Below are 18,757 nucleotides of genomic sequence, written 5' to 3' on the forward strand. Positions count from 1 at the left end.
AAAAATAATTATTATTATTTTATTTGAAGAACATTTTACTAATTTAGTTTTAAATTTAACCTTAGATTTTAAACATGGTTTTACAATTTCACTATATAGGATCATGTTGATCATCAATAAACCAGTTTTATGTTTAGTAACTTTCCCATGATACATCAAGAAAGAAAATTCATTCATAGAAATATTATCTTTCAATTCTACTCTTTCTTAGCAAAGGTGTTGGAATTAACCATTTAATGAAAATAATTTCATTATATCTTCAAATTTGCATTCTTTAGCATAAGGTGACATGGATAGTGAGCTCTTGTACCTCAACCATGTATTCGGGGTAGATTTATAAATTTTATAGTTTCATGAAGCTTAGGATGGTTAGATGGGTTTGAATCCTTCATCAAGTGAGCCCTTTCCTTGGGATATATTTTATCCAAATTAATATGTCCTCTCCTTTCTATGTGATGACTTGTACTTAACAAACTTGTACTTAACAATTCTACAAATTTTTATAATATTTTATTTATATTTTAGTGTGAGATCTCTAATTCAAAATATCAATAGGTGAAACTTTAAACTTACCTTCTTAATATTTTTTTACTAATACCTGATTCATAAAATATTTTGAAAAAGAAAGATTATGTTAATTAGACTTTACACAATGAGGATAAATATTTTATTCTAACAACTCATAAAAATTTATCGCCATAAAAAATAAATACATCTAAATTTATCTAGATAATATAAAGATAAAATAATTTGAATCTAGTGTTGGTGCACAACATTGCACCTTACTATAATTTTCTATTATATTTGATTGTCTATTTATTTAAATATCTTATATTAATCGTCCTACTTTAGATGCATTATCCATCTATATGATATTAATTTTATATGTTGTACATTACAGTCTTATAATGTCGGGTCATCTTAGGGGTTGTGCAATCTTTCATTCTATAAAATATTTGTTGTACATGTACATTTTTTTTCTTACATTCCTTGTTTGATTAGTTTTCGTTATTCTTGTATTCTTTATACAAGTTTCCTTATGATGTGTGATTTGTTTAATTCTAAAGAATAATATTTTAAAGGCATCTAGCTGTAAACAAGGATATTTTGATTGAGTAGTTATGTTAAAACTTATACATAGTAATTGATCTCGATCTAGATTTTTTCCACCCATACACATTGTTGGTTTGGAACATAGTTAATTTCAAAGCCTACATGCAAGGTTAAGGCTCTAACAAATGATATTGACACCTATAGATTGGTTATGGTAACCTAAAAAGGGTTTATAAATGGAAGAATACAAACACTAGAAATCAAGACAAGTAGGTTCTAATTTGTAGAAAATTGCTAGTTAAGGTTTGTGAGTTATAGGTTCAGTTTCACACATTAAGTTTAGTTTCATATTAGTAGATATAATTTTTGCACTCATGAAATTAATCCCAAAACATGCATAGTTAGATCTATAAGTTATTTTATATTATTATGGGAGCTTAATCACAATAGTAAGGACTATTTCTCCTTATTCCATTCGAACAATTTGTTCATTACAATGTCGCCTTTTTTCTTGGAATATTAAGTACTTACATAAAAGATCATTGAAGATGAGATCAAAAGTATGAGAAGGTACATATACTAGATTTAATGATTATATATGAATTGAATTGATGTTTCAAATCTGATCTAAAAAGATTTAAAGATGACTAATATTATTTTCCAAATTCTACATTAAATGGATCATTTTACACACACTACATAAAAATAACCTAATCGTTATAAGACCGTATGTAAATCGATCGAAATACTACGTATACATGCGTCACTTGAATCAAACAAGAAAAAACTAGGAGAAAAGAAAGATAGGCTGGCTACCCAGTCAAATGAGTCATCATTTCTTTCTACTCCAAAAATGGGGTCAGCATTTGACCATTCACATTCAGCCAACCTGCCATATTCGTTTTCAGAAGAAAACTGCCACTTACCAGGAATGGTGATAGAAGCTTCTGTCGCAATGTCGTCTGTTATACGTTAAGACATCATAATTTGCTAAAAATTAATCAAATATGAAATATGAACTTCAGTTGGAGGGATTGCTAATAATGAGTTTGGTCTTCCATTCTGTGCCATTCATGATAAACTGATTTCATAAAATTCAAAGTGTGATTTTACTTGGACAAACAGTAATTTGTTAAACCAGAAATAATATTGTGAGTAAATTGAACTTTTTTACAGAATCATAACAAATTAGCATCAAGAGATAATTTCAAAGAAGGTTTGGTATATTCATAAACAAAATAGTCACTTCCAGAGGAATATTTCTACATCATCACATGGAGAATTAGTTTCCGTGTATTGAGATCTATTCCAATCAAGACAGAATTTCATCAAGGAGCTTATATCTCTTCCTATTTTTCCTTTTCGTACTGTCTGTTGATTCAGGCCTTTCCTTTTCTTTCAGAAATTTGGATATCTGTCCATCAATTTCAACACAAGGTTTTCTCAAATTTTTGTTGCCCTTTCTTTTATGCGTCATGTTTGTACGCTCTCCAAACCCAGCAGAACTTCTTTTTCTTTTATCAGAATCCCTAGTGATAAGCTTCTCATCAGAAACTTCATCCTCCTCTTGAATACTGAAACACCAGTCGCACACTTCTCTGATACTCTCAACTGATAGATTCTCATAATATGCGCGGCTGCAATATCTGCCCAAGAAAGCAAAAAAACAATTAATCGATATTTAAGGCCTTTACACAAATGAAATGAATGAATTCTTATTTATGAATTAGCACCTACTGTACGAAAACTCTCTCTAAAATTTAATTAACTGAAAGCAATAACGAGAGGAATTGTTATATTACTGATGCTGGAAACGAGTTAAGCATTTTGTGCATTGGAATAGATAAATCTGGAAGCCCACATCCCCACACAGACTGCACTCCATTGTTGTTTTTTCTTCTTCTCTCATTTGAGAAATCAAACTGCATCTGAAGTAGCAGAAGACGTGGAAAGTAGTGAGAAATTGCCAGGTAAAGGCATTTCATAAAACAAAGGACTGCGTGGAAGTAACGTTTGGGTGGAGTTAACATCGTACACTATGTCTTGAACACGGTAGAAGATGTCGAGTTGACTAGACTGGACAATGTTGAGTTGACTAGACTGTACAATCTTCAGACTACCTATGTATTTTTCGATTTATATGCATGTCCCTTCTCATTTCATTTTTGTTTGTTTATTTGTTTGTTTTTTTATATAATTTGAAAGCTAAGATAAATTATTTTCCTTGTGAATTCATCCAAAGGAAAGAAAATATTTCTTTGAGAACTAATAAATTCATTTATATGTTCAAAACATGGAATTCGAAATGTTGTAAAATTTGTTTGTTTTCATTTTTTAGGCCTTGGTATGTCCGTTTGGACTCTTTGGAAGTGTGTAGCAAGGTACATTATTATTTTTCGTGATTTTATGTGGCTTGGAACCTATTTTTAGCAATTGAAATAAGAGAATTTGTATATTAATATATTTAGTATAGACATTAGTGATGATTGATGGTGAGAATCTAGATTAGTTAATGTTGTTGGTGTAGGTTTAAGTTCATTTAGATATTAGTTAGTCATTATTTAATAATATTTAGTGCATTTAATTTTTTAGTTAAGGTAGTTGTTAGTGGTTGTCTTTCGTATATCATCACATCTTCGTTATTTATTTGGCGTGCTTGTATATTGTGTATTATCTCACGCTATTGTTCATTTCTGGTGAAATAACCTCTCTTTCATGTCACTTTTCTTTGTGTTGTGAAGGTTTATTTAGGTTTGTATATTGTCCTCTTGAATGCTCTAACAAATATTATCTCCCAACTTTCACATAAAATAGACTATTCCACATATTAATAAATACATAAAAATAATGTTATCATTAAAGGTCAATATATAACTTTTTAAAATTCTTTTATTAAATTAATTTTTTTGGACAAATGATCAAGAGATATAAGAAATCATTACTTCGATTTCCAATGAATGGTTAACTAGAAACCACCACTAAATATAGTCATAGATTTAAACTAAGTGAAAAGATTAATTTTCATGATATTCTTTAAAATCTTGAAGAGATTATGATGTAAAATTGAATAAGATGTTGGATGCAACTTTTTCTATTTAAAATCTTCATATATTATTCATATGTTATGTGCTTCAAAGCTATTAGTTGATACATCTTAAATAATGATGTTAAAGGTTCTTGACTTTGAATTTACACCTACCATGTGCACTTACTAAAATATCTCCAAGGCTTTACCAATAACCCCATTACATGCATAACTTGCCAATCATCTAATTGCATGAGATGACAAATTTTTATTGGTTATATTGGTGTTAGTACTATGCAATATAACATGAATCTATACAATTATACTACTATATCCATACTATAGAATTTTAATTGGATAAATCAATCAACCATCATTCGTGAAAAGTGAAACTTAAGTTATATTTAAGTGTTTGAAATTATTGATGTATAGTTAAGTGATATAAGAACTTTCTCCTTGAATCCTAGTTGAATTTTTGATTAGCAATCACTCATAATAACAATATTAAATGTAAAAAATTAAATTTGATTGTACTATTAATTCTTTCAAGAGGCTATGATTTCAAGATTGACTTAAATATTGGGTAAATGTTTTTCAATTTATAAATTTTGCAGATTGCTCGTGTTAAATATTTCATTATGATCACTTAATACATAAAAATATATTGATGTTAAAGATATTTAAAATTACTATTTTCATTTACTAAAACATCCCTTTTTTAACAATAAAATCATTTCATACATAATCTATAATAATCTTACCTAATTAAATAATATTATATTTTAAAAACAAATAAACAATTGAGCTGACTCTATAACACTTTTATACTTTACGTGCATATTGATGCAGTCACATTTACAACATGTAATGAAAAATCTCTTCTTTTTTTTTGACCTTGGTGTATTTTCATATCATGTTCTAAGATTTCCATTTTGGTGGATGTAATTCCATATCATGTTCTAAGAATTTCATTTTAGAAAACTCATGGAGGATGTTAAAAATATCATATTCCTTACCTTTCCACTCAAGATTAACTTTTTCTATCTAAATTTGGTGTGTATCTTTCTATATCAAGTTGTAAACAACTTGGACCATTGATTCAATGGACACTACTCAATCTCAAACAAGTTCCCACCAACCTTCTTTATATTGGGTCACCAACAATATTGAAGTTTATATTGAGCCAATGTCATGAAATGAAATGTGATTAATTGAAAAACAATAGACTCACATAAACACTGTGTTTTAGCATATCAAATGTCACCCACTAGTCGCCACTTTAAAATTATATCATTGCTGAAAATTATCAATATGAAATTTGTACCACCAATCACAACTTTAGAAACCAACCATACCAACTTAGTTACATAGCCACACATAAAACTAATTAATGTTTCGTCAACTTTGCTGCTAAAAAAGCTCTCCAACTAAAACGAGCTTGGATGTCTCTCTTCAGGATTTTCTGAAATAAACTTTTCTCTACTAGATAATGCCTTTGACATTAATCTTTTATTTTAATCAAATGAAATTAATGTAAACCATGCTACCTTTGTGATCTAGAGTGATAGAATGCCTAAAAGACTTCGAAAGACTTAAAAACAACATACATTCTTACTAGTCATCCATAGCTCTTGCTTATTGCTGTCGTCCCTTCACACCATAGTATTCCTAATTTTGAAATTGATAATTAAGAGAAGACAACTTACCGATTAAATAATTGGACTTGTCTACCACGTTAGAGCATAGTATTCGTAATTTTCAAATAGATAATCAAGGAAATCTGAAGATAACTTAATCATTAAGTAATTAGACTTGTCTACCACGTTATCAATTATTTCTAGTGAAAGAAAGGAATCACGTAAGGTTTTATTATTCGTAGGTTCACATTTTACACGGGGAAACCGGATACACCATCTGCCAAGTCAAAAGAGCCATTATTTCTCACTAATCCAAAGACGAGGGCAGCATTTGATCATTCAGCAAGCCTGCCATATTCTTTTTTCCGGAAAGACCGCCATTTAACAAGAATGATGAAAGAAGTTTTTGTCACAATGTCATGTGTTATATGTAAAAACATCATAATTTACTAAAAGCCAAATGCTAATGAAAAATGAATCGCTAACAATGAATTTGGTCTTCCATCCTCTTGCCATTCATGATTGATTGATTTTATGTAAATTTTTAAACTTCACACTTGAACCCTTTTACAGCATCATCACAACTCAGAATGGAGAGATAATTTTAAAGTAGGTTTGATGTATTCACAAAGAAAATAGTCACTCCCAGAGGATTTTTACGTTATCCCACCTAGATTTAGTTTCCGTACATTGAGAAACATTACAATCAACAGAGAATTTCATCAAGAAGCTTATATCTCTTCTTATTTTTCCTTTCCATACTATCTCTTAATTCAGTCTTTTCCATTCTCTTCAGCAATTTGGATAGCCGTCTATCAATTCCAACGCATGGTTTTCTCATAATTCTCCTGCATTTTCTATTGCGGGTCATATTTGTGCACTCCCGAAACCCAGCAGAACTTCTCATTATTTTAACAGAATCCTCTGGAATACTGAAACACCAATCACATACTTCACTGATACTCTCAACTGATTCATTCTTAAAATATGCTCTGCTGCAATATCTGCCCAAGAAAGCAAAAGCCAAATTAATCAATATTTACGGCCTCTACATAAATGCAGTGATTGAATTCTTATTTCCCAATTAGCATATACTGCATGAAACTTTGCCGTCTAAAATTGAATAAACTGAAAGCAATAAGGAGTTCGATTGTTAACTTACTGATGCTGGAAACGAATTGAACATTTTGTGCATCGGAATAGATAGATCTGAAAACTCACATCCCCACACACACTGCACTCCATTAATGTTTCTTCTTATTCTGTAATTGAGATTGTATAGTGCACCTAAAATAGCAGAAAGCTTGTATGATGTATAAAGTCTAGACTCTAGAAGACAGGGAAAGTAGTGAGAAATTGCTAAATAAAGGAATTTCATTAAAACACGGACGAACGCGGGGAAGTAACGTTTCCGTGGAATTGCATCGTATAGTCCGTCTTGAACACGCTTCAAGATGTTTGAGTAGACAATGTTCAGACTTCATTCTCTGATTTATATGCACGTCACGACTCTCTTCGGTTTCTGTTGTGAGTAGTGTGGGTCCTTTGATATAATTTGGAATGAAACATCAATTAGGCTAGTTCAGATTTTTATGTGGACTTCAATACGTATGAATAGACTAAAATAAATATATGTTTTAAATTTAAATTTGTTTTCATGACTGAAGTTATCCTAAATATGGAGATGATGAAATATGTAGTATTGTGAGATAAAGTTGTGAATAAGTGGAACATACTAATTTTTAGGAACATAGGATTATAGAAGATATTTTTTAATTGATTTAGAGAATTTGATTGATGATAAGTTAATAATCAATAAATTAAAATAAATTTAATAATATGTTGGGAAAATGATAATTTATATACATGATATAATAAAAACGATTAGAAAGGATTAATTTTGTTTTGTTGATTTAGGGTTAGGAAATGATTAGCATATTGACATGCATTATACTTAACATTTGGGTTCAAGATTCTATAAATCAGACATTATATAATAGACTTATATAAGAATTAGCTATACATGTCTAAAGTAACTTAGCCCTTTACTAATTTGTCTTTACAAAAATTTAGCATTTGTTACTCTAATATTTAGTTTCTTTTTGTCTATGACTATGGCTTACTCAAAAAATATGGTAGTGTTGAAAAGAACTTTGGGGATAAGCTATGTTGAGGGCCAAAATTAGAAACAAACTTAATAATGAGTTAGACCCTTTGTTAATGTACCATGATCAAAGAAATGATAAGACATCAATGTATGTGCCTAGGATGTTACTATGGTGGATTTTTTAATGTGGCATCAATACAAATGCAATAATAAAATGCTTTATATTAAGAGATGGTCATATTGTCACATGATTATTAATGATCCAAAATTGTTCCTAGATCTACAAAATCCTAAACAGTTAACTCAAGGTGTTATGTTGTGTAGAATTATATATAAATATTGAATCCTTAAAGTATTGTCCTCAAGAGTAAGAGTTTTGCATTTAAATAATTAGGACGAGAGTGAAATAAAAATTAATTGAATTGATATATAACACTCACAGCGTGGTTTAGAAGAAAGTAAGATCCTAAAGGATTCAAACTAATCTTATCCAATAAAAAGAAAATTATTATTCATAATGATCAATATAAAATTAAGATATACTTATTCATACAAAAAAAAAAAACCTTAATAGAGAACCAAAAAATGGTTTTTGCTCAAGACTTTTATTGCTCATGAATGTTTCAAATTTCCCCTTCCCATCTAATGGACCTGCACTAGATTTAAACATTGACCTAGCTTCTATGGGGGTTGATGTTTCTGACAATACTAGTTTCGAGTCTGCAAAGTTTGGTGCTTGTTGTAGATTGTTGGTGCAATAAAGGCTACCTATGATGGGACTACTAGTGGTGGTTTGGTATATATTATCTCTTGTATTTTGGATATTATTATTGATGCTCTTGTTGGGGCTTTGTCTCAAAAGCACGATGTTTGCCCTAGCAATGTTGTTGCCCTTTTCTCTTGTGGCTCTCATCATCAAACCTATGAAAACTTTCCAAGGAAAATATTATTGGTCTCTTCTCAAGCTAGGGCTTCCTTTTGTAAGCTTGTGCCTTTGTCCCCTACCTCCCCCAAGGTGGTTTTGGGAAAAGAAATGATAGGTAATGAAAAAATAATGTATAAAAGGGCCTAGTCAGCATGTTTTTCCATCAATGGAAATATTTGATAGATCTAACTAGCTAGATCTCTAAACATTGGCTTCCCTTAGCAAACATTAAGATATAGATTCGTCCTACAAAAAGAATTTGGTGAAGTGCATGCTAGAGTTGCAGTAAACTGTTTGTCTATAAAATAAATTCTTATGGAGGAAGCTTCTAAAGAAGACAAAGAGGCCTCTAGTAGCAGGCCAAGAGTTAAATGTGCACAATGATTGGAAGATAACAAGGCTATTGAAGAAGCCAAATATAAAATAGGAGATCATAGCTGATTTCAAAGGAGATGCAAAAGTCAGCCCAAAAAAAAAGAGTTGATGTTTGAAAGGCATAGATTGTAAGGAGTCTCGGAAGAAGACCACAAGATTTGATATTTGACAAAAGTTGCATGAAGTAGAAAGTATAACTATTTCCTTATTGCTAATTGGTGAAACAGAAATTTGTTCTTTTTTGATACAAACGAAGGCTATAAGTAAAGATGAAGGATTACAACATGAAGGGTTACACAAGGGTAAATATTTTGTAGAAGCGAGAAGTTGAAAATTTTGTTGAAGGAACTTGGTGAAAAGTTGAGGATGTCGATTGAAAGGTTAGATGCAAATGCTATAGTGTTTTAATAGCTACAAATTTGGAAGAATGAAAGTCACCCCAGCAATAGTTGAGTCAAAGAGTGGTTTTATTGTAAAAAAAGGAGTACAAGACAAATTCATTGAACTTCCAAGAATAAGTGTTGGATGTCTCATTTGCAAGGAATCACCATACAAGGAGATTCAAAGAAGAGAAGTCATTGAAGAAGAGGATCATAGACCAAAGGAGTTTTGTTTCTGAAGGTATTGTATTGGATAGTCAAAGGTACAGTTGAAGAAGTTTGAGTGATGCTCTGAAAGGTTAAGATCTTGAAGAGATCATTAGCAAATGATTGAAGAAATCAAGGGGAGCACAACAATGTGTCATCAACCTCAAAATCAAAGCTCATTGAAGAAAAAGAAAAAGGGCTGAAGATCACCAATTAAATATTTCGAGAAGCTGCTGCAAAGGAGAAGATGAGAAGTTTGTTTAAAGTCAAAGTTTGTATGGCTGCAGTTGTTAAGTTAAAGGAAGTTCTAGTGTGGTGCCATAGTCATGCCCAAATCAAGAATACGTTGATTTTGAAACTATTGATGAGCGTTAGAAGAAATTAATTTCTCTCGTATCATTTTGCCCATATACTTTGTATTCAGTTATTCAACTGCTATTAAACTATTTTGTTGGTTGTTTCACACATTTTCTATTGTTATTATAAGGTGTTTTTTTTTGGTTAAATTAAGATTTTAAAATGCATCTAAAAATAGCAAGATTCGTGTTTGACGTATAGAGGGAGGAGGAAAGTGGTGTGAAATTGTGAAACTAAAGTGTTCAATTAGAATCCACGAGAGTTACGACTCATGCATTCTTTGTTGACCATACAACTAAGACAATTGTAGAGTAACAAAAGTTTTTCCATTATATATGAATGTCACTTTCTAGTTTTATTTCGAGTTTTTTTTGAGCTCGGTAGATTTACCAGGAAAGGCTTAAATAGTCATCTCTTGAAAGTTAAGTTGTATGCTGTGGTCAATAAACATACCCGTTGACTACAAAGTAAACACAAATCACATTCAGGCATTTCCACATGATGATTAAAAAAAATCAAAATCAAATCAGAAGTCACATCCATAGAAAATAGACAAAGACTTTAGTTAGTCTACGATTGTCAACACAGAAGGCACGAGCCGTTACTCCCACGGATGCTTCATGGGAAAACTTTGGTTTGAAAATTTCACACGGTTTTCCCACCCCTTTTATACGCTAAACAAATAATTCTGGTCTTTTTAATTGCAGTTTTACAATCTCAATTAGAGAAGAAGAAGAACCAACAATGGAGTGCAGTCTGTATGGCGACATGGGATTTCAAATCTATTTATTCCAATGCACAAAATGTCTAATACGTTTTCAGCATCAGTAAATTAACATTTACCCTCCGTAATGTTTTCATTTTACTCAATTTTAAGGATTCAAGTAGAATACAATCGATTTTGATCTTGCGGGTTTGGCTCTTTTGGTCAGATATTGCAGCAGAGCATATTATGAGAATGTATCCGCTGAGAGTATGAGTGAAGTGTGTGACTGGTGTTTCAGTATTTAAAAGGACGATGCAGACTGTGATGCAGAGTCAGATTTGTATTAATTAGTTTTAAATACATAGGTTTATCACTGAATTTTCAAACAATAAAAAAAGACGGCCCCTGCATTTAGAGAGCATAGAGGTCCTTCCAAAATCTAAAAACCTTTAATCTTATGATTTAGCCATTTTTCTAAACCATAGAAGGTTTAAAAGTCCAGAAGAAGCAAACACACTATAAACATGTATGTCCGATTTTCAACAACCTAGGAACAGAGTTTTTGAACGCAAAATTGATATCTAATAAAAATATACATCTATAATTGCATAACCAATAATCAAAATGAGATATCCACAGAAAGCCTAGCTTGAGGAGGAAATGTCAAGTTGTTGAAGCTGCTTCCTTGGACAGCCTCGGCCTCTACTTGCTGAAGGGCCCCGGCTACGACCCTTGCTCCCATGACCACTGCTCGGGTCGGCTCTGCAACTCTGATCAGGTTTTGGCTCAGCTTCTACAGCAATCAAAGGCAGGAAACCATTCAACCTTGCAAATTGGAATAGAATCTCCTCTTTCCCTTGAGCCTCTGGGTCTTCTCCTAAGAAACGCCATTTGAGATAGCTCAACCCTCCACTAGTGAAAGCTCTATGCCTATTCAATTCTTTGCCCTTCAGGTCCAGTAAAAAAGGGTAATAATTGATAAGTGCTCCATGGGCATTAAAGAGGATTTGGTTGCTCGATCTGGGTGCACCAGAGTCATGAAGGGCCTTGTTCAAAACTTCTTGAAGTTCTTGAAGAATTTCCACTGGGGAGAGTTCCCTGGTGAGATTCCAGACCATTTGCTTGGGTAGCTTCTGGTCCAGCAAAGATGCCACGAATCTGGAAGAGATGCTGGTGTTATCTCTTGGGTATTCATCTCTACTCAAATGAGCGCTACCCAAAATCAATTTGACAGCTAGAAGAACTGGAGGATCCGAATTGGTAAGGAGACGTTTGAGTCTCAAATTCATAATCTTCCTGAAAGAAACCTGATGAGTAGAAGCCTTAAGAGAAATGGGGTTGTCTGCACTGAAACACGATTCAGGCCTAAGATAAACACTCATAATGAAGTCGAACGGGGGCTCAGAAGACATGGTATCTGAGACCAAGGACATGCCAAAAGAAAAACCAGGGAAGAACCAGAGAATGTCGAGAGAGAAAATGTAGCGAGAAAGGGATGCTTCTGAAGGAAGACGAGCACACAATTCGACAAGCAATAATGGGAATTAGAGAGCAATAAAAGCTTGCTCGAAGGTGGCGGAAATTAAATGCCCAAGTCAGACCAAATCTACTTAAGTGCAGAGGGAAAGATTATCTTGCAGACAGCTCATGAAAAGGACTAGACGGCGGCATTCTCGAGCTGGAGTTGAGTGTGTCCCGGTTTTATGTTGCCGATTTGTCCTAGGCTAAGTCGGGCCCACCTTGCAACCCAATGTTGGCTGAATGATTTATTTGAAAAAGAAAGTGACCATTGGGATTAACTGCCAAAAGGAGGGCAGGTAAGGAATATTTAGATTTTCTTTTTATCATCCACCAGTCCGCTAGCAAGCAGCGTCTCAAACATTTTCTGATCAAGTCTTAATGCCTTGCTCTATCTAAATTATTTGCTGGCTAACAGCCCTGAGACCACCAGTGAAGAAAGGTGCCTTGAGCTGCAATTTTTGATAAGGCATCCGCCTCTACATTTGCTTCTCTGTAAATATGTTTTGCCTCGAAGTGTTCAAGCATGTCTAGGTTTTCTAGTATTCTTTCCAATAGTGCTTGGAGCCTCCAATTAGGGGTTATCTTCTTCCTTATAGCATTAATTGCTATCTCTGAATCTCCTTCCACTGAAATGTTTTTGATGCCATGGTTGATGCAGTCTTGCAAGCCTAATAGTAGAGCGGTAAACTCTGCTATGCTATTGGTGTTTGGGGGGATTGATTTTGCCATTTTCCCAATGATTGCTCCTGTTTGATCTCTGATAACATAGCCTATTCCGGAGGGGCCAGGGTTGCCTTTGGAAGCCCCATCAAAATTCAGTTTCACCCAATCTGGCTTTAGGGGAGACCAGATTGCATCTTTCCTTTTATTGGTTTTATGGCAAGAAAGTGAGGGGATAATGATTCCTTGCCAATTTTGACTAATTTTCTTATCCCATGAAGATAAAACTTTAGACTGATTCAGAGTGAAGGTTGTTCTGCTATTGATTGAATCCACTATTGCTGATTCTATTGAGTTTAGGATTGATACCTGATTTCTAGCTTTGCCTTCAAATAGCCTGCGATTCCTTTCTTTCCATATTTCCCAGATTAAGCATGATGGAGCAATTTCCATAATTTGGCTTAGTGAGCTCTCCTTTATATGCAAGGGCCAGCTCTAAAATAAAGACTTAATTTCATTCGGCAAGGCTAAGATTAGTTCCAATTTAGCATAGAGCCATCTCCAACATTTGAAGGCAAAGGGGCAATTCAGGAGGAGATGATTGACTAACTCCGATTGGGCTTTGCAAAGTATGCATCTAGAAGGTCCTTCATAACCCATTCTTGTGAACTTGTCTGCTGTTAGAATTTTTTTTTGAATTGCCAACCATGCAAAGATGCCCACTTTCGGTATGATTTTGGAGCTCCAAAACATCTACAGAGGGATATTGAGGTTGTTGTGCTCTACAGGGCTGACCAGAATTCTGTATCCATCCTTTGAATTATACTGTCCTATTTTAGAAGGCTCCCAAATGAGAGAATCTACCCCTCTTCTTGGGCTGATATTTCTCACCTATAAGTGTCCTAAAAGTTCTTCAAGGTCCTTCCTTGGAATCGGCAGGCCCTCCATTGATTTCCACTTCCAACTATGTGAGTTCTATACATCTACCATTTCCAGATAGTCTCTAACTCCGACTCCCCAATTTTGTTTGAACCAATTTTCTGTGGCAGGGATATGGATGATGTTTGCCAATGGTGGATAACTGCCCCAAGAGTCTTCCCAGAATAGAATATCATGAATATCCCAGAAGAGGCCTATGAATTTGTTACTCAAACTCAGGCAAGAGGAGGGGGAAAGAAGAACAAGGGGATCTGGAGCCACAAATAAAACCCGGGGAGAAGAAGAGACATTACCGAAAGACTAGCGCAATGGCTTTGAAAGGGCTTGAGCCAGTATCACGACATCTGATTCCAGGGCAGCATACCGCTCCAAGGTTCTCTTTTGAGGAGTTGAGCTCGCAAATTGTTCTGAGTGCTGAAGAGGGATATTGATGGACCAAAAGACGCTACCAAAGAGCTATTATTAACTATTTGGTTTCTCAATAAGAATTTTCTAGGAACTACTTTACCCAATCTAATCAATTTTTGCTTCCATCTGCCCAACTCCGAGATGATCTCAAGCTCACTATAGAAGCTTTTGGACAGGTCAATCTCAACATAAATGTTTGATGTATCCCCTTTCTGACCTTCAAAAAAGTCTGCTTCAATTCCTACCAGAGAACCAAGAGCATCCCCTATCTTCAGGAGTGATTCCGGGCACTAGAATTCAGAAGGAAGGCCTACTAGGGATAACCAGATAGGAGTTTTCTGGAATTTGTGTTGTGCTGGATCGAACACTGGTTTCCAATCCAAGAAATGGAATGTGGAGCCTTGACAAAACAAGGGACTACGCTTTGTGATTGTTTTCTTTAGTGATTGTTTTCTTTAGTGCCGCATCCACGCATTCTATGAACAAGAAATTGTTCTGCATTTGTCTCACTCCTATAAGGTCTGGAAAGGATGATTTCCACCAATCCACGATATCTTTGCTTGTCCCACCAGTGCCACACCATTTCGCAAAAGAAGCATTCTCCTTGAAGCAGACAAGCGAAGGGTTTAGAGATTTCGAAGGGAGCACAAAGGGTTTGCTTCCCATTGATTTCCTAAGCCATTTATGTTCCTTGCTTACAGACCCCAATTGGTCGGGCCCTGAGGGGAAGGCCTTTCTGTTGTCCTTGACTCGCAGACCTCTGTATTATGAGGTTTTCTGTTAAAAGAATGACAAGTTGCGCTGGGTTTGCAGAGTGGACAAACATGACCCACAATAGCAAAGCCAAGAGAAATTTGAGAAAAACGTGTTCTGGCATTAATGGACAGATTACCAAAGAGTTGAAGAAGCAGAGGAGTCCTGAATTTATATACAGCACTGAAAGAAGAGTTGGGAAGAAATACAAGCTTCTTCATGAAATTGTCTGTTGATTGCAATGGTTTACATTGTAGAGAAGCTAATTTCTCAAAAAGATGAGCTTAACGGATTTTTTTTTTCCAACTAGAGAGTGGTGAAAGTTATTGTCTTGACCATCTATAGAGTTTTATATTTTGTGAGACTGGCTGTTCAGAAACGTAGGAAACCTACTCTGGAATGACCTCTTCGGTTGTTTGATGATAATACTGTGAGAATTCTCAATTTATTGTGAATAGTGTTTATGATTTATAGTGGTCAGTCTTCATTATTCTGAATAGATTAAATTAGAAGTGGCCGTTTCCATTGTTCTGAATAGATTAAATTGGGAGAGGGCCTGAACCTTACGTAATAGAAAGGAATTCATAAGAAATGACACCAACCACATCTAAAAAGACACATCTTTTTTACAAAGTGAGGTTTTTATTCGGAACACCCAACTTACACTTATAAAACAGTATTTATGATTTATAGTGGTTAGTCTCTATTGTTAGTGAAAAGGAAGTTTTTCACATTTGCTTGATTTGTAAATTTTGTAAATGTGAAAGATTAAATATATAGTTAATGTTTTCTATTCTTAAATTTTTAGTGTGGAAGAAAATAATAGTTTGTGTTCTATAAATCGATTCAGTTAATTTCACTTCTATCATAAATTATGTCAAAATAAAAATCAAGGTGGTTTCCAATATTCTGATTCTCTGTTCATATTGGCTATGATATGTTTTGTGAGGTTCGACAGAAGCTATGTAGTTGTGGTCTAGGATTATTCTATGGCTTATTTAGTGTTGCCATACTGTAATGTCAATAACCACGAGTGGTATCATGATAGACGAGAAGCTGGGAACAACTAGAAGCTTCTGATGAAAGAGGAGGATGATTATGCATATTTTTTCAATTATATGGTTGGAATGGGAGGGTTTGTTAACTGTTTATAGTTATTTTTCTACCTTTTAATTTATAGCTAATGCGTAGCAGGAGAAGAACCGGCCTTTAAAGTCTCCTGAGGCCGTGACGGAGGCTAGGAAAAAATCTGTCAAGAGCCAGAATTGTCAGAGACAGAAGGGGAAATCCAGCCTGAATTAATAGCAGGCTAAGAATAATTGATAGCTCCGCAACGAGAGACCTGAGGCGGCTGTATTATATGAATCGAATTGAGTGCCATGGTTGTCCCAAGTTTTAATTAGGGAAGAACAATCTGGCTTGAATTTGCTTTCCTTCTTACAACGGCTGACATGAATTTGCAGCATAGTGTAATGCAAGCTAGCCATTGCATCGGTTGCCAAAGAGGGCTGATAATTATTGTGTAGACTGTCACGGGGCTAGGTTTTCCCGTGCGGCACCGACGATCTTTTAGGTACTTGTCTGTGAGATCCAAGCACTTCCAAGAACTCGGACTACGCCTGTAAGCACTCCCAAGCTCCAGAACCTGCACACACACACTTGCACAAGACGTACAAACTTGCACAGCGGAATCCTTACACAATAACACAATGTTGGGGCAATAAGATAGCTTTATTGATCTGAAGAATGGCCCCTGGCCCGGTCTACAAACAATTCCAACTATATCATTGGTCACTACCTCGAGTACTTCCCCAGCACTCGATTACAAGTTCCCGCCCCTGGATCAACGTCCACTCTTGAAACACCGGTACAAACACCACTGCACCTCGCCCCTGGCTGTAGCTTCTCACGTAAACTCCTGATCCACAAAGACCCTGTCTCCTTTGGAACTCAACCTGGCGCACCACTGACTCTCTCGTGAGCCTGCGACGACTTACCCAGTACAAGACCTAGTCCCCCTCCCTAAACGGGGACTCCAAGTCGCTCTGCTACTCTGCTACTGCTCCTACTTCACCTCTGCTCTGCAATCGCTCTGAACACCTTTGCTCGTTGGAATGTTGTTTTGGTCCTCCTTGGATTTCTCCACCATGAACCTTCGCCTTTGGGAAAGTAAAGCACAATGTAGATACGTTCTCTCGTGAACGGTCGGGGTACTCTGCTTCCCCCTATATAAGTTTTTTGTCCAGTTCTCACACATCTGTAGCTTGGCAATAAACATATGTCCGTCACCACAACTACCACCTGCTGAGAATAACAAGGGACTTATAACCCCAGAAGCATACTGGTCTCCCCGAGACAGCAGCCCCTTACATCCTCCCCCACTTAAAATAGGCGACGTCCTTGACGCCGGCAACATAGTCCCAGACTTATGCTGCAGAGGCCCCCAACTTTGTTTACACTTAGAAGGGGAGGCTAGAGTTCCTCTCCAAGAACTCCAAAACCTTGGCTTCATATTTCCAGAGGTTCTCATCCTTCTCCCAAGTCGCCTCTTCTCGGGACTGGCCCTGCCAATGAACTAAGATTTCCTTCCACTTTCTGTTTCCAAATCCTCGCTCCTTTACAGCGATCACTTCCTCCACATCTAGTCCCGGCCTGTCCTTGACAAATGCTGGTCCTTGAGTTGGTATGTTCCTGCTGTTGTCCTTTTTATCATGATGATACGAACGGAGTTGGCTGATATGGAAAACATTGTGAACCCTAAGATGCGTCGGTAACTTCAGCTTGTATGCAACTTTCCCAATCCGCCCTGCAATTGTGAATGGTCCGTCAAACCTGCGACCAAGTGATGCACTCAACCCCTTGGGTGTCTTAAACTGAACAGGGTCCATCCTGAGAAAGACCTTGTCACCAACTTTGAACTCCACATTGCTCCTCCTTGAGTCTGCATAATGCTTCATTCTTTTTGCGGCCTTGACCAAGTTATGCCTCGCATGATCCACTCGATCTTGCCACTCCTTCAACCTATCTTTTGCATCCGGACAGTCCCCGACATATCCACTCAAAACAGTATGAGGAGTCAGTGGCTGTTGACCTATAGCCAATTCAAAAGGTGAATACTGACTGAATGCACTCTTCTGCATGTTGTAGCTAAACTACGCTGGGTCCAACAACTTTGGCCAGTTGGATTGGTCCGACCAAACAAAGTGCCTCAGATAGTCCTCCAGGACCCCATTAATCCTTTCGGTCTATCCATCTGTCTCCGGGTGATGACTCGTCGACATGAGCAACTTTGTCCCTATTAGCTTGAACATCTCCTTCCAGAAATTGCTGGTAAAGCGGGCATCCCTATCACTAATGATACTCAACGGAACACCCCAATACTTCACAACATTCCTGAAAAAGTAGTTGGCAACGTCCTCGGCTCTGCACGGTGCCTTGCATGGTACAAAAATAGCATACTTCGAGAACCTGTCAACCACGACCATGATACTACTATACCCGTCCACTTCTGGCAACCCTGTGATGAAATCCATACTCACGCTTGCCCATGGTCTTACTGGCACGGGTAAGGGCTGCAACAAACCTCCCAGAGATTTAGTTACCGCCTTATCCTGTTGACATATGAGACAGCTCCTGACATACTCATCCACATCTTTCCTCATGTTCTGCCAGTAGAAGCCTCTCTCAACCAATGCAAGGGTTCT

General features: G+C 35.8%; 2 protein-coding genes across 2 annotated transcripts; both read right to left on the bottom strand.

Annotated features, from left to right (window-relative positions):
• Positions 1–2,348: 2,348 nt before the first annotated feature.
• LOC131036930 (uncharacterized) lies at positions 2,349–2,966 on the bottom strand. The gene is made up of 2 exons (XM_057968942.2): positions 2,856–2,966; positions 2,349–2,699 (listed from the first exon to the last, which is right to left on the bottom strand). Exons 1-2 carry the CDS (start codon positions 2,960–2,962, stop codon positions 2,366–2,368), a joined length of 441 nt encoding a protein of 146 aa, XP_057824925.1. The 5' UTR covers positions 2,963–2,966; the 3' UTR covers positions 2,349–2,365.
• A 3,153-nt stretch (positions 2,967–6,119) lies between these two features.
• Positions 6,120–6,982, bottom strand: LOC131036917 (uncharacterized). The gene is made up of 2 exons (XM_057968927.2): positions 6,878–6,982; positions 6,120–6,719 (listed from the first exon to the last, which is right to left on the bottom strand). The coding sequence occupies exons 1-2, from the start codon at positions 6,958–6,960 to the stop codon at positions 6,422–6,424; spliced, it is 381 nt and encodes a 126-aa protein (XP_057824910.1). The 5' UTR covers positions 6,961–6,982; the 3' UTR covers positions 6,120–6,421.
• Positions 6,983–18,757: the final 11,775 nt, after the last annotated feature.

Source organism: Cryptomeria japonica, chromosome 11, assembly GCF_030272615.1.
Source record: "Cryptomeria japonica chromosome 11, Sugi_1.0, whole genome shotgun sequence".
Taxonomy (NCBI): Eukaryota; Viridiplantae; Streptophyta; class Pinopsida; order Cupressales; family Cupressaceae; genus Cryptomeria; species Cryptomeria japonica.

Coding starts and splice junctions, on each gene's coding strand:
- LOC131036930 (XM_057968942.2), bottom strand. CDS start 2,962: ATGAGAGAAGAAGAAAAAACAACAATGGAGTGCAGTCTGTGTGGGGAT. Junction 2,700..2,855: donor TTAACTCGTTTCCAGCATCA/GTAATATAACAA, acceptor TTTCTTGGGCAG/ATATTGCAGCCGCGCATATT.
- LOC131036917 (XM_057968927.2), bottom strand. CDS start 6,960: ATGGAGTGCAGTGTGTGTGGGGATGTGAGTTTTCAGATCTATCTATTC. Junction 6,720..6,877: donor TCAATTCGTTTCCAGCATCA/GTAAGTTAACAA, acceptor TTTCTTGGGCAG/ATATTGCAGCAGAGCATATT.